This window comes from Thermobia domestica, chromosome 13, assembly GCF_964235325.1.
Source record: "Thermobia domestica chromosome 13, izTheDome1.hap1.1, whole genome shotgun sequence".
Lineage (NCBI taxonomy): Eukaryota > Metazoa > Arthropoda > Insecta > Zygentoma > Lepismatidae > Thermobia > Thermobia domestica.
Genome location: NC_137466.1, coordinates 179,759,796 through 179,776,768, shown reverse-complemented (window position 1 = coordinate 179,776,768; position 16,973 = coordinate 179,759,796). Strand labels below are relative to the sequence as shown.

The following is a 16,973-nucleotide window of genomic DNA, read 5'->3' as shown; positions in this document are numbered from 1 at the left end:
GACAGTATAGTACACCACCACCGATATAACTCGAGATTTCACTGTACCACGTAATCTTTAACAGCAGACATATAAGTGTGTTCGTAAAGTGGTATTTATCGAGGAAGTCATAACAAATAAACTTATACTAACACCATTTGACACATTTGTCAATAAGAGTTTGTACTGTGTATTTCTACTGAGCTACTGAAGGTAGTGGAAACACATCTTCCCTTCCCCCTACAACCTATCTTCCCCCTCTCTGCCCTATATGTTCGAACACCTTATCCAACCTCTCTACTACCCTGGGCGAAGTTCTGGCTCTCTTGAAATCGCCATCTCCACATAGATCACTAGAACCCGACAACATTGGTTCTCTCTTTCTCAACAAAACTTCTTCAGTTATTATAGTTCCTCTATCCATCTTATTCAACAGATACTTCAAGGAAGGGTATTATCCCACCACTTGGAAACTAGCTCACGTGACCTCTATATATAAATCTGGCCTTAAAGATCATGTATCTCTTCTTTCTGTAATATCAATTATCTGCAAGCAAGCAAGCAAAAAAGGGAAATAAAAGACAGTCTACTTAAATTTACGTCACTTAAATTCACACTTCTCATGTCAGCACGCTTATCTACCGAAAAGCTCAAGTTTTACAAACTTAAGTACTCTTCTTTCCTCTGCAGTTAAAAATATGAATAACAATACCCAATTAGCTGTTATCTACTTTGATCTCTCGAAGGCCTTTGATTCTGTCAGTCACATTCATCTTCTTCACAAGCTTCCCAATAGGTTTAATGCACATGGTAAATTTCTCTCTTTAATCGCCAGCTATTTGAAGGATCGTAAACAGAAAGTTATTCTTTCAGGGGCGACTTCTAACCCCCAATCCGTGATGTCAAGGTGCCTCAGGAGAGTGTGCTTGGGTCCCTGCTATTTGTTCTGTATATGGATGATCTCTATTCGCACTTATCAGCTCACCCTAGTGACCTTCTGCTTTTCGCTGACGATTGTAAGCTATACAGAGAAATATCGTGTCTCCATGACACAACTGCCCTACAGGAAGGCATAAATTACCTTATAGGCTGGTTTGAAATGTGGCACTTGAAACTTAACAGTAAGAAATGTGACAGTTGCCATTACTTTGAAAAAGTCTCATGTTCCATGCACATACCATATCAATGATTCCCCTATTACATTCTCTGCTAGTCATAATGATCTTGGTGTAATCTTTGATTCAAAACTTACTTTCTCTGATCACATCTCCCCAATTCTTAAGAATTCAATGCGCATGTTGGGGCTCCTTTATCGATTTACTGACCTACCCACTGTGGCATCATTAGTAACTTTCTATAAAACTCGAATAGCGCCCAAGATCGAATACTGCTCTCCCATATGGACCATGGCAGCACTACACATCTCTCCAAACTTGATTCTATTCTCAATTTCTTTATTGGTATAGCTTATTTTTTGTGTTCCTGCACTTCTAATATTGTCTAAGGAGAAACTCTTGTGACATCTTAATATCCAGACTCCGGGAGTACAAAGAAATAACTCCCCTGAAATTTCTTCATAAAATAATAATTATAAACTTAAGGTCGGAAACATTACTTCAGAAACTATTCTTACGTGTCCCTTTCCGAATAACCCAGAATACCCACCTATTCCATCTTACCCGCCCTAGGTTGACAATTATATGTTTTTTTGTTTTTTTTTTAAACAGAATACCGAACTGTTATAATCATTTAACAATAGATGTGGACATTTTTTTTTCGAGGTACCCACTGTTTGAAAGAGCAATTAAACGAGTTTGGGGATATAATATTACTTTTACACTCTTTGTTGACACTTGTTTTGTTGTTGTTACTTTTTAACATTTCCCTATGTAAAATGGCAAAGTTACGCTGTATCTGGGAATTTGTTCAATAAATAAATAAACAATTGTGTACGGAGCAGTCTGCAAATTAGTATAGTTTGATCTAATCTGTTAAAAGCTGGCGTGAGAGCGTTTCCTTCATCGAATCCTTAAAATTCTTGAGCTTTGTTTCAGGAAATCAGGGATTAAGAAAACATCACCATATTGTCGATGTTGACATGCTGCTTTGCTGCTTGTGGTTGAAACGTGATCAGTATGAGTTTCTTTTGTGCTCTGTAAGTGTACTGTTTGTTCTTTCCATAAAGTTTGTGCTCAAAATTGGAAACTGCAGACTTATCACAGTGACAGTAGTCTGTATATTTATTCTTGTTTATATATATTTTCCTTGCTTCCAATTATTGTTTTTAAAAGATGAAATTTGTTTTCGTTTTTCACTCAAGCACAGTGAGAAGCGCTGATGAATGAAATACAACACTAAAGTTATCTGCTTCACAACTGTGCGCGATAACTGTAACAGATTACACTAAACGTATTCTGGTGTTTCTTCTTAATGTATTAGATAAAATTTAGTTTTGGCATCCTATTTTGTGGTTAGTTGCATTAAAATTAGAAAAAAACGGAAAATAATAATCCTATGTTGATTCTGAAAATCATGGCACATTTTCCAAAGTTTATTAACTTATCAGATCACAGCTGTAAACTTAAAGCTATATATTAATGAATTATTATTATTATTATTAAAAAAAAAAAAAAAAAAGATCACATTACTTTTCAAGTTTTCTTCTTCGAAAACAGACAAAACAAAAATGTTAATCACATTATTTCTCAAGTTTTCTTCTTCGAAAACAGAAAAATATTTACAGTTTTTAAAATAAATATTTAGTTTAAGAAATACAAATTTTCATCGATGCACTAACAAATTTCTACCGAATCTCAAAATCTATTCAGGTGATTATTTGTGCTGAAGTAGAGTACAAAACAATATTATCAAATATTAGCTTTTTTTGAACACATCGCTTGTAAATTATCACAACACTAAGCCAAACTGTATACATTCGTATAATCCGATCAATTTTCACTTTCACAGATCAAATAAAGTAATTTTATTATGCCTGTATATTTATCCTGTGAAATTTTTTAGGAACACTTCTGTTTCCTTTGTCAATCGTGATCTACAGAAGGGAAAACTAATGCCAAAACAAAACTCACTTTTCTACTAGACAAAATTAAATACACAGATTTTATAATTTCGTCATACGTAAACAGGGTATAATCACGGCCTAGAAAGCATTGATAACAAATTCAAGATTCACACTGAAATTCTGGTATTGATTTTCCTGACTTTCCATGACTAAGTAAATTTTTCCTACCCCGCGACATCGTGAATATTTAAGTAGACTTTCCATGACTAAGTAATATATTTTATTGATAACTTTGTTTGTTTGTTTGTTTGTCAATCAATCAATCAATCAATCAAAAAAAACTTAATCGCCCTCCACCATCCCTCACCTTTTTAGTTTCATTGGTTCGATTGGAAAAAAAATGAAATCTTTGAGTTTTACGTCCCACGATTATGCGGCTAGGCTAAAGGAGAGGGTGATGACGAGAAATGAATGAAATGGTGGAATGAATAAAGTGGGAGGAAATGGGAGAACCCCGAGGAAACCCACGCACACGGTGTTTATCCACCACAAACTTCACTTGGTGCGAGCTGGTATCGAACCAGGACCCCATGCACCAGAGTTGAACGCTCTACCACCGAGCTACCGCTGCCCTATTGGTTTGATTTGAGTCTAGCGTTTCTTTCAGAAGCGAGGCTCTATGAAACGTGGACCTACAGCTTAAGTGGGGTCCGAACCACATAAGCTCCCACCAGGAGCTCCCTTTTTATTATTTATATACAATATAAGCTAACTTTCTTACTATATAAATTATAAGTCGAAGTTCCTGTATTTGGAGTACAATAAAACACTAATACCAAACAATAATTAATATACACTAACGAAAACTTTGATATCTTTGCATGCTGAATACACTTATAAACAAGTGAACATGAATCATAACTAGGCCTATCTCGTTGGTTACATTGTGCAACAATGAAATTTGCCTTGGCACGAAAATACGTGACTGTTATGATAATTGTTGTCTAAGCACGAATAGGAAAACCGTTTTCTTGCTATCACCTATGATTTCTTTAGAAAACGATGAATCAACACTTTTAAAACCTTGCCTTTTACAAGAAAATCTGGGAATCTGTTAAGTAGTTATTGCATCAACACTATTCATCTGAGGATCATGGTTCGTAAACCACTATCTTCAGAACGAAAACAAGCTTTCCAATAGCCGAGGCAAATTCCATTGTTGCACAGTGTAATCAAAGAAATAGGCTAAATTATGATACATGTTTACTTGTTTTTGTTTATAAGTGTGTTCAGAATGCGAAGAAATTAAAGTTTTCTTTTAGTGTGTAAGTATTGTTTGGTATTAGTGTTTTATCCTATTCCAAATACAGGAAGATTGACTTGTAATAGTTATATAGTAAGTAAGAAAGTTAGCTTACATTGTATATATATATATATAATAAAAAAGGAGAGTTCCCGGTGGGAGTTTATGTGGTTTGGACCCTACGTTAAACTGAAAGGGACGCTAGACTCAAATCAAACAAATGAAAAAACAAACAAACAAACAAACACAAACACAAACACAAACACACACACACACACACACACACACACAAAAAGGTGGGGGATAGTGGAGAGAGATAAGAATTTTCTTGGTAAACCTATTTATGAAAAATAATAGTCGCGAGTTACGGAAGATTTACTTAGTCAGTCAGGAAAATCAATAACAGAATTTCAGTGTGAATCCTGAATTACTTATGAATGTTTTCTAGGCCGTAATTATACTCTGTTTACATATGATGAAATTGTAAAATCTGTGCATTTAATTTTGACTAGTAGAAATGTAAGCTTTGTTTTGGCGTTAGTTTTCCCCTCCGTACATGATGACTGACGAAAGGAGCACAAGAATTGCTGAAAATTTTCACAGAATAAATATACAAGCATAATAAAGTTAGGCTTTTATTAAGTTAAATAATGATGTGCCAGGAATTGTTCTTATTACATTTCACTTCACTATTTACAATAACGTCGTTTAAGGTACACTAATGTCACTCAAGAACTTCTCTTGTACATTCATCTTTACTTTGTACACAATCAGCATCATTTCTTGAACTTTGTTAATAACAGTGTGATATGCGTCTTGCCACTGCTTGCTTTGCTTCCGACTAATGCACCTACATGAGAAGAACAGAAAATAATATGAGTTCACGAAATAAATTATCAAATAAGATTTTGTAAGCACGCAAAGATACGTACCGTCTTACTTAAAGAAGCCCATAATTAGATAGAATACCAATTTCTAATGAAATCTTAACACAATTTAAAGAAAAAAATGTTTTTGAGATCCCTTTGAAGGGAGTTCCCCTGTCTTACCTAACACAGCACTATTCACATATGTTACAGAACTTATATTTTCTCCTGTCTTACATAACACAACACTATCCAAATATGTTATAATTATTGTATGGACAGTACTTATTTACAAGCATTCACGTGAACATTTTAAACAAATTGTCACTACTGTCCAGAGGAAATTAAAAGATTTGAAAATAGCACTAGTTAACAAAGGTTTTGTTACATAAAAGGAAATACCTGTTCTTAAAGGAACTTTTTGCGCTGAATTCGAATATGCACTCGGTTTTTCTCCATCACGTACGATTTTCCCGTAACAGAGGGATTTTCGGGAAAATCCCTCAAAAATTCCCTTTTCGTTTATTTTACACCCCAAGATCTTGTCCCCTTGCATATACTAACATAGAAATTATACCTAAGTATACTTTGATTCATATTTAACAAACCCTCCAAGTTTCGTAATAATCGCTTTATTCTTTCTAGAGAAATAAATATGTTTGTATGTATACTGTGTGTACTGTTTATTGCACCTTATAGTAATGCTTTCAGATTTCTTAAGTTGAGGTAAAACGTTTTGCTTTATTACCACAAACACATATATAAAATATAATACAATATAATTTACAAGTGTGACAATTTACAATAAACAATAATGCAAATGTACCAAAAGGTCATGAAAAGACAATCAAAACTATCACAATATATGAAACTTCCATTGGGTTACAAAAACGTACACTACTTCCTTCTTTTGTAAGAAATGTTGCATTCTCTAACAAGACCCCAACAATAGTCCTCCATCATTGAAGGATCCCATCGTCCTTGGTACCTTTTCTCCATTGCCATTATATCTTGGTGGAATCTTTCCCCCTGTTCGTCGCTGAGAGCACCTAGGTTAGCAGGAAAGAAGCTGAGGTGGGAGTGCAAAAAGTGGATTTTTAAAGACATCCTACAACCCAACTCTTTGTATTTCTGTATCATGTCCTGTACGATTTCTGTGTAACTCTCAGCTTTGTTATTGCCCAGAAAGTTGCGCACAACACACTTAAATGCTGTCCAGGCAGCTAGCTCAGCACTGTTTAACTTGCTGTCAAAGCTATCATCAAGCATTAATTTCCTAATTTGGGGACCAATAAAAACTCCCGCTGAAATCTTAGCATCACTCAGGTTAGGGAACTTATCTCGCAAATACTTGAAACTTTCACCAGATGTGTCCCTGGCTTTGACAAAATTTTTCATAAGTCCTAACTTGATATGAAGTGGCGGTAGTAATATCTTATTAGGATCTACCAAAGGAGCGTATTTGACGTTGCATTCTCCAGGTACGTAATTCACTCTAGGTTCCCATTCCTTCACTTCATAATGTTTGTCATCAGCTCGGCTATCCCATAAACATAAAAAACATTGGTACTTCGTGTAACCGCACTGCAGTCCTAATAAAATACCAACTACCTTGAGATCACAACATATTTGCCAACAATGGTCCTTGTAATTTATAAGATTTAGCAAAGTTGATATGGTGTCATAGGATTCCTTAATCTTACTGAGTGCGCAAGTGGTATAGAAGGTTTTTTATTTCCATTATGTAAAAGGACAGCTTTAAGGCTGACCTTTGACGCGTCGATAAATAACCTCCATAATTCTGGAACGTAAGGAATTCCTAGCTCCGCCATCAACCCATTTATATCCGTACATACGCACACATTATCTTGCATTGAGAAATAGCTTGAAAATTGAACATGCCTTTTCCTGTACACTGATATATTCGTTTCTGCATCCAATAAGTTCCACTGCTGGAGCCTTGATCCCAGAAGTTCCGCCTCTTGTTTTGTCAGGTGCAAATCACGGACTAGGTCATTAAGTTCACATTGCCGGATGAAATGTGGCTCGCGAACACAGTCAGGGATGAACGTTGGATCCTTGGATGTACATGTTGATGTCGATGGTTCATCAAGGTCATGATCATCATCAGAGTCTTTTGGCCATATCTCTTCCCAGTTGGTAGGGGGCTCGGGAAGTGGAAGTTCTTTTGCATTCTGTTACATTTGATAACAAATATTGATAACCATTTCATGAACAAAACGAAAAAACTTGGAGAATTGTATATATATGTATTAAGATATACATATATTGTACGTTTAAAAAAATATACGTTGGAAGTACAATCTATTTTTATACACGTTTCTAATTTACAGAGAGCAATACAAGTGTGTTGTTGACTATTGTAAATATTCATTTTTATGTCTGTGTTTGTAGTAATAAAGCAAATCGTTTTTACCCCAACTCAGGAGATCTGAAAGCATTACTATCAGGTGCAATAAACAGTGCACACAGTATACATACAAATATATTTATTTCTCTAGAAAGAACAAAGCGATTTTTACGAAACTTTTAGGGTTTATTAAATATAAATCAAGGTATACTTAGGTATAATTTCTATGTTACTATATGTAAGGGGACAGGAGCTAGGGGAATAAAATATCTGAAAAAGGGAAATTTTTGAGGGAATTTCCCGAAAATCCCTCTGTTACGGGAAAACTGTACGTGATGGAGAGAAACCGAGTGCATATTCGAATTCAACGCAAAAAGTTCCTTTAAGATCAGGTGATTTTTCTCATGTAACAAACAAAAAGTTTAAATTTGTTAACTAGTGTAGGTAAAGAACCAAGTCTACAGTTGATTATATACATAAACAGAACAACATGCAAATACTACACAAGAAAAAATCAAACCTATTTTTGAACTATGAAAATAATAATGAAGACAAAATTAACTGGATAAACAAGTCGTCACATTTTTGCATGATATACACAAGAATAATTCAATATATGAAATTAAAATAATGATACTCAATGAGTAAACATTTTATTCTCGCAAATCAATACAATAGTTACAACTGACAAAATGAAATCTTCAGTGAAATATTCTTAGGAAGAAATCTTGGAGAATTAAACACTTTACAAATCAAAAGAACAAAATAATTAAATAATTAACAGAAAAAAATAATTAAATAAAAAAGTAAAATGTAGTACTTCGTTGTTTACTTGTTACTAGTCTTTTTAAATATATTTTATTTGTATTAGTGTTTTGTCGATTTCTTAAAATATTATTTAAATTCTACACGATTTCTTTTGAAATACAGAGTCCACCAGGAAAATGCATACACTGTTTAAGGAAAAAAAAAAAACTATATATCGTATTTCTTAATTACATTTAATTATTTATCAAACACGTGTCACAAATCTTTAAGTAAGCATATGTTTACTTAGATGTTCAAAATATTGGCGGCCAAACACATAACAGAACGACGAGTGGTTGCTGCAGCTACAACGGGCAATGTATATATGGAGACTGATACACATACCTCTGTAATCTTCTGGGGAAAGTTCTCGAGCGTGCGCGGCATACTTCGATACACTTCATCTTTCACAGTTCCCTACAAGAACACGTCCATGGGGGGTAAGATCTAGTGAACGGGAAGGGAACGCAATGGGAACTCTTCGTCCAATCCAATGTCCCTACAGACTGTCATGCAGGAAAGCTTGTACTTCTAAGTGGTAGTGGGATGTGGCCCCGTCCTGTTGGTAGAAGACCTCATCATCTCCATAAAGTACGTACACCTAGTGGAATTAATGTACGTATCATTTGCAGGTACGCTTCTCCAGTGACAGTACTATCAAAGAAGAAGAGTCCTATCAAATCCCGAGCTCTAAGTCCACACCAGACAGTAACCCCTGGTAGATTGACTGCCTTATCAACATGGACGTACGGATTTTCCGGTGTCCAGTAGACACAGTTATGTCGATTGACTGTTCCATTTAGTTTAAACTGGGCCTCATCAGACCACACTACCTTCGTCACAAACTGTTTATCGTTAGTTACCATTTGCTCAGACCTTTCACAAAATTGCATTCGACAATCGGGATCGTCATCGTTAATGGTATGCAATAATCGCGGAATGAACCATTTCCACTTAGCGTTTTTCAAAATTCGTCGTACCCTTGTAATACTATTCCCCTCCTTCCGTGCACTTCTGTGGTAACGTTTCAAACTTTTTCAACACGACAGCCGATAAAGCAGGACTTGTTGCTGTAGGCGTTCTTCCCGATCTTCCTTTCTGAATATCGCAAATCATTCCATGCGCCTCAAACTTGTCAACAATACGTTTGATTGTTAGACAGGTTGGTGGTTCAGTACCAAACTCCCCTTTCCACTGACGCTGCAGTTCAATGGAATTCCCAAAGCAGATAAAACACTTCAAAGCGTACTTATGCTGCTCGAACGTCAATCGTGCTCCTGCCATTTTCTTATCTCACTAACCGTGCTGACAGTACCGACATCTGTTGAGCGGAAAACCGTACAACATAACTTTAACTGAAAACAATTAACAATGCCGACAGCTGTTGGGCAAAAACCATACTACAACATACTTAAATTTCAGAACAACTGTCAATGTCAGTATCCTGATACAGGATGACAAAGAGTGTACTATACATTTTTCTGGCGGACTCTGTAATATGCAACTGAAGAGGACTGTAGCTCGGTAGATGAAAATCTTATAATGTAAAGCGATTCTCGGTATATAAGTGTTCGAATTGTTATAAATTCTAGCTTTAAAATGATCCTTCTACTGATTTTCATGTTGAAAATCAGTGATGAGCTACTAGAAAGAGATATGTCTCAACTTTGGTAGTACCGCTTGTAGTAAAAGTTAATTCGATAACTTTTGAACTTTAGAGCAACAGGTTTTGCATTGAGAAAGAATCGCCTGGTCAACTTGGTTAAGTGCTGAACGCTTTGGAGATTGCTATATGAACGCTCTCACATGCGCCACGTATTCCGGCCTTGTTACAGTCCGAGGTCGGCCAGGCGTTTTTTTTTCTAACGTCTGATACCCAAACTTGGATATTTTCTCTATCCGGAACAGAATCATATCGGTCAAGCACGCATACCTCCTTACCCCTTGATCGATATCCCTTCGCCCCATATCCCCATCACAACTCACATAGTGCCCTCTCCAAATACAGTTTTTTTTTTTTTTTTTTTTTTTTTTTTTGTGCCGAACCCTATATTTTGGTTATTAGTAAAAACTATACACTCACCTATATAAACATTTGATAACGAGGTCCAAAGTTGTAAGATCCCGTTTCATGACTAGTTCCTGTAAGTATTCGTACATCATCTGCACATCAAGGGTTTGTGGTAACATTTCACTTACTACCCATTCTTTAACTAATTGTCTAACTTCACTCACAGACAAATTTTGTCCTAACACACTTCCTGATTCATTTGTCACATCTTCGCTTTCTTGTGGTACAGTTTCCGCTTCAGATTTGGAAGTTTGAACCTATTAGAACGAGAGAACGGACCACAATTGAATTTAGCTGTGTAAAGGCAAGTTTTACTTTGCATTTCACACTTTTTTCTTTCTTTTATTTTTCACATAAATATTTTCTCACTTTATATTATACTTAATTACATACCATATGAGCATAGTTACCGTATTTACTCGATTTAAGAGGTCTATTTTTTCATCGTTTGTGTCGGAGAAGTTTCTTGCATGGATTCTTTATTGATGGTAAGATTGTAAATTATAGGACGCTGTATTTGCATGACATAAAATTCTCAATGTTGACCCAAACTTTATTGGAAATGCTTTTATTCGAATGTAGAATGTAAATACAATAAGTAACAGATCATTCTTGATATAAGACTTACATATATTAACTCAGATACGCAGAAGAGAAGGTGAAAAGACACATGGACTAATACTCCACTCCTGCAAGAAAATTGTGACTTGTACGTTTGTAAATAAAATTTAACTATATGTAAGTTCTAGTAGATTCCCGTTGAAATAAAATTTTATAAATTCTGTAGTATCACTTTGATTTTTCTATATTTGTAAAAGTATTCTAAATTGTGAAATTCAATGTTCAAATGTCAATTAGGCTAATATACCAGGAACAAGGAAGAAATTTTAAAAGGTAAAACAATAGGAAGTCATTATACTCTAAGAGAATAGAAATGCAGACATACAAATGTTGTAACGCGGAACTGCTAAAAAAAGGCACTGACTTTGTAATTTCCTGTGTTTTTTCAAGGAATGCTTGATAGAATCACGAGTCGTCAAAATTTCTTCTTACGTACACATATTGAGCAAGCTATGAGGTGACAAACATGTGATGTCAAAATAATAAAGAAAGAAACCAATTCAAGAATAAGATGAACAATGAAAACAAGGAAGTGTGAATTCATATAAAACATTATGATTGGGAGAATTCGTGGTCTTTTACGTTAGTCTTCGCTAGGGGTCTTTTTGCAGATGGTCTTTCATCGTGGACATTCTGATTATTAGGCTTTGTGCTATTGGTCGCCACTCAGACAGTACAAGACTCATTTTTATTGTCTTGAAAGCTGATTCAGAGACAGAGAGAGGATGTTAGTTAGTCGACGTTCAAAATTATAGTCAGAGACCAACAGACGGACAATAAGCTTTCGGCAGTTAACACTGACTGCCCTCCCTTCCGGTTACAGTGCCGGAACGATAAAAGAATGTATAATTCTTTTTTATATGTATAAGCTTTGACTCAGTTCAACTTACACAGAAGGCTTTGACTCAGTTCAACTTACATAGAAGACAGAAGCAAAAAATAATATTGTCTGTATGAAAGAGTCTGATAACACAAATTCTCGTTTTTTTTTTTTTTGTTTTTTTTTTCCTAACACTATTGGACGCGTCAGAAATAATGAAACTGGAAAAATAAACATTCAGTAAAAACTTTACGAAAACATTAGAAATCAAAATAAGTTACTGAAAGAATAAGACGGAAGTGTTCCTATTCATCTTGAAACATTTTATTAATTATTTAAATTTCAAAATTGATTTGTAGCAAGAAACTCTCTTGCCTCTAATGCATATGGAAGGCATCCAATTTTAAGATATCGCGCACGTTTTCCCTTCTTTTTGTCATGAGGAATGTTTTGGCTTTCAAAACTTACCTGAGTAGCATTGTTTGTTGTTACAGCCGTATTAAACGCTACCAAGGTCTGCTGACCTTTTTCTAATTGTTTACTTCTTTTTACTCTTGTGCATCCTTTGCCTTTTGGACTTCCTTTCTTTCTTGGAGACAGTACAGTGCTTAGCTGATTACTAGATACTGAAAAATAAATAAATAAATTATCATTATCATACAGGAAAAGTATATGTAGACAGATATTCTAGTCACTGAATACTATTATGCACATCAGTAAGACCTACTACGTTCGGATTTCATTGCTCTATAGTAGTCTTTCCCAACCTGGGGTCCGTAGGCCAATCTGAGAAAGGCACACACAGTGGTGAGAAATACATAATTTTAAGTACATGATCGAATTAATCATGACAAATCAACTTGCGTGAGAAGTGATATTTGACCTACAACAAGTTGCCTATACTATAGGCCTACGTACTGGATTTACTTATATATTTATATCTTAGTCAAGGTGTCCGACCTCAGGTTTGAAACCATAAACCACACGATTACGGGGTAGGCATCATATCACTCTAACATGATTATAGCACTGCAAAGAAAAACAAAAACACTCACACCCACACACCCATATAAATTACAAGGGGTCCTTTTTGTGTACCCCTGTTCGTATGTATGATTAATGTGCTTTCTTATATATATATATATATATATATATATATATATATATATATATATATATCACTTTGTTCCAAAAGCTAAGTCCTACGATTCCACTTTCAGTTTTTTTCTCCACTACTGGTTGTGCCATCTATCATTTTGTCTTCGATCCGCTGCTGTTCAGTTTACAGCACTAACTCTTCAAACTCATATATCACACCGAATCCTTTTCTAATGAAAATCAATTCCTCTAGAAACTTATCTTTTCCATTCTTCACTTCTATTGTTAATTCACAACGTTAATGTGCGGAAGCTTACCATCTCTTAGTAGGCTTTTGTTAATCTAACGATGCTAAAAGGTCATGACCATAATTTTACTTCAGAAGATCCATACACATGAGGAAGTAGCTCGATCAGAGCAATAGCTATAACTGCTACTTAGCACTGGGCACACCATGCATAGTGCCTCAGGAATAAACAAATACCAAATCATCTTACTTGCTTCTATCACTATTAAAGGATTAATCGCATCTTTAAATACCTACACTCACCTTGAATCTAGGCTTAGCTCAAAACTCAAATAAATTAGTAGCAATACACACAGAATGTCCGGAAAATTTCTGTGCACTGAAAGCCACACCATTTTGACATGTTTTTATAAAAGATGTTAAAAAGAGACTTCTTCAGACTACAAACATGTCTGTACACATTCTGCACGTTAGTCCGCAGTCTTTACTAGTCTTGGCAGATATATATATATATATATATATATATATATATATATTATGCAATTTGGTTTAAGTGTCATACATTACTGTACTTACATAGAAATATGTATTCATAGTGCACAGTAATTTTACGGCCATTTTGTATTATTAATGCATTATATTATTCTAATTATGGTGTAGGTCAGTTGACAATGAATCCCTTCGAGAGTTTCAAATCCCTATTCATACCTGGTTTATCAACTGGCTGTTCCGTTGACACATCTTGCTGCTCACGAATAGATTTCTCATCTTTTAAAGCATCTTTTTTCCTTTCTTCAAGTTCAGCTTTCAATTCCTCTCTTAAATCATCCGGGAGAGCAGCAAGGAAACTTGGGTCTATCTGCAATTGAAAAACGAAATGCAGTTAGGAAATGGTGTCAGAAATTATAATTTTTGAACTATACTGGCAATTATGGTACATGCTTGTGCACACATCAGACAGTTACCCAAATCAGTCCAGCTATAAATTAATTAACAAACAAATTTCCGCATCTTCATACACAGACCTACTAAAAATATCAAAATATTAAAATTTTTGTTAAATAATTTAGTCGTGAGCCTACATCCAACTTAATGAAACCTTAACATTACATTCTTTACTATATTTGTTATTTTACAGCTGTCGAATTTGTTGAAAAATATAACTGATTGTCATGTATGCCCAAACCCTTACTCTATTCTATGGACATACTGATATTCGTGTATTTAAGAATTTCAAAAATTAGGTTTTTCTATTACGTCACAATGTAAACGCGAGATATTTCATCCTACTAGCTTTCCAGCAACAGCATACAAGATACTATTCGATATAGTCGGCGAAAACAGAAAAAAAAAAAAACTCTCAGAACAGAAATCGAAATGTTAATTAAAATATGTGCTCACGGACTTATTATTATTTTCTGCGAAGTTAATTTTGGCAATTAAGTTTTTCGTAGCGATGAATCTTATATATGACCTTCGAAACACGTGCAGGAAATTCCAGCTCGACTGGTCGCCAGTGTAATGCGGCTAAATGTAGTCTGATGTTGTGGTACCTTGTCACAGTTTCAATAATGGAACAAAGAATGAATATCAAGTTCTGTAAACGCTTGCTTAGGAAAAACTCCAACGCAAACATCTGAAATGTTGAGGAAGATTTAGGGGGACAAATGCTGGGCTTTCTCATAGTAGTGTTTTTAAATGGCATATGAGGTTCTCAGTGTTGGAAGATGACAAGCTCACAGTTCCAAGCAGGTCTTCAGGACAACTGAAATGATTGGCAATGTTTGGGATTTGAATCACTGTAATATTGTAATCTCGTGGAATGAATAAAGTGACTGCTTAACAAATAATAACGGAGCATTTAAAGAAATTGAAGGTGTGTGCACGTTTTGTGCTTCAGCACATAACGCAGTGATTGTTCATCAAAGTTTGGCAGAAAAAAGTTTTTGCTTTTTACCACACCCCGTATACTCGCCAGTCATGTCCCCCTGTAATTACTTTCTTTTCTCCACATTTAAAAGTACCACTGAAGGGTTGTTACTTTTGTCAATGTTTCCATTATCCAGAAAGAAGTAACGAGGATTTTGAACCCATTACAGTCCAGGACTTCCGGAAGTTACTCCACGACTTATTGGATCATGCAAAGCTATCTGAACAATCAGATTCCTACTTTAAATAAACCGAGGCAAGTTATTTCCATTCGTTATTCATTTATTTTTTATAGACCAACTTTTGTTTCCTAATTGACACAATGTTCTTAAGTTACACAATATGCTACGTAATTATTTACAGAGACACAAGGGAAACGATTAAATCTATTTAAACTTAAGATATGCTAGCAACTTTTTAAGTGTGAACATCAAGCAAGAGCTCAGAGTTTCTCATTGCGTAATTGATCGTTTCTCTATTTGGAGTTTAACGTTCATTTACTACACCAAAACTACATAAGACGTTTGCAACACCCTCGAGGAACTCAGCAACATAGCTTCACCTTCTAGAATGGTCTCTTTAATATATAGGCTCCAGACTGACTTTATTCAACATACAACAGGTTGCTATAGTATTTGAAGTTTTAAGTACGTTGTAATCATTATCTTTTTGTGTTTTGTAATGATTGTGTAAGGAGTCCATTTACAATCTTTGAAAACAAAAATCTTACCTTACACATTTGCAATATTAAAATGATCAATAGCAAAAACCCAATATTTCATCTGGTACCGCCACACATGTTCCAGATACAAGAAGGAAAGAAAAATAGTAAGAAAAGGATGGTGTACAGGATGTGACAAGTAACAGAGAACATTATAGAGAGTTTCTTGTCTTAACAAAATATGTTAAATTGTATTTGTGTTAACGGTGTATCATCACCTTACATTTAATCTTAGGATAAGATTTTATTTTCAAACTATTAGCTACATAGTTTTTTTCCCCCCATGTTGTTCGTGCTTTAAGCTGTCTTGTCATTTGTCCTAAGGATAAATACTCATTTTTGCTAGCACTAAACTTTGTCTTTGTTTTAAAAGATACTAAAACGGAAGTACGTAAAATACGCCATGACAGTGTAGCTAATACCAGTGGTGCGCATTTTTGTCAGGAAAAAATGAAAAGTTATTTACCACGGTTATCTATGAGCATATAATACAATATTTCTTAAAAAATATGACCATTGCTTCTATTTGCAGAAGAAGTGGAAAATTAGTGGTACAAGTCACAAATAAAAGTACTTTTACGTATATAACTTTATGATTTGTAAGTCCAATATATTAATATAAGTATTTGCAATCCTAACTGCTGCCAACAAGGTAGGTAAACAATAAAAGTAAGAATGAGTGTTAGTATAACAGTAAATAATGGCAATTCATTGTTTCTCGTTGAATTTTTTTTCGAAAAATTAAGTTTGGCAACATTAACTCAAATCAGTTGTTGCCACTATTCTTCGGCGGGATTACAAGTGCTATTCTAAGAGGAATTAGGTGTGTAAGTCTAGATTGTAAGAGGAATTAGGTGTGTTTTGTGATGTTATGGTTTTGATTGACAGAAAAAAAAAACTTTAAAAAAGTAATACAATGCAGAAAACAGATAAGTTACATTGACATTACTTACCGCAGTCTGGTTCTTTATATATTTTTTATTTCTTGAAACCATACTATTTCTACAATTCTAACATCTATTACTGCTAAAGTCGCGCTGCACGACGTCACGTTGAACATCATTTTCGTTTTGCTACTTTCTACGAGTAACATGGTATTTATAAATAGTATGTTGTAT

The 16,973-nt window shown here is 34.8% G+C and overlaps 1 protein-coding gene across 1 annotated transcript in view; it reads right to left on the bottom strand.

Annotated features, from left to right (window-relative positions):
• Positions 1-2,623: 2,623 nt before the first annotated feature.
• Positions 2,624-16,973, bottom strand: part of Rev1 (Rev1 DNA directed polymerase) — a 54,169-nt gene continuing 39,819 nt past the window's right edge. The window contains exons 9-12 of the mRNA XM_081736991.1: positions 13,914-14,064; positions 12,329-12,486; positions 10,432-10,676; positions 2,624-5,154 (exon numbers count right to left, since the gene is read on the bottom strand). Of these exons, the coding sequence (XP_081593117.1) occupies positions 5,013-5,154; positions 10,432-10,676; positions 12,329-12,486; positions 13,914-14,064 (696 nt within the window). The 3' untranslated portion in view covers positions 2,624-5,012. The remainder of the gene's footprint in view (positions 5,155-10,431; positions 10,677-12,328; positions 12,487-13,913; positions 14,065-16,973) is intronic.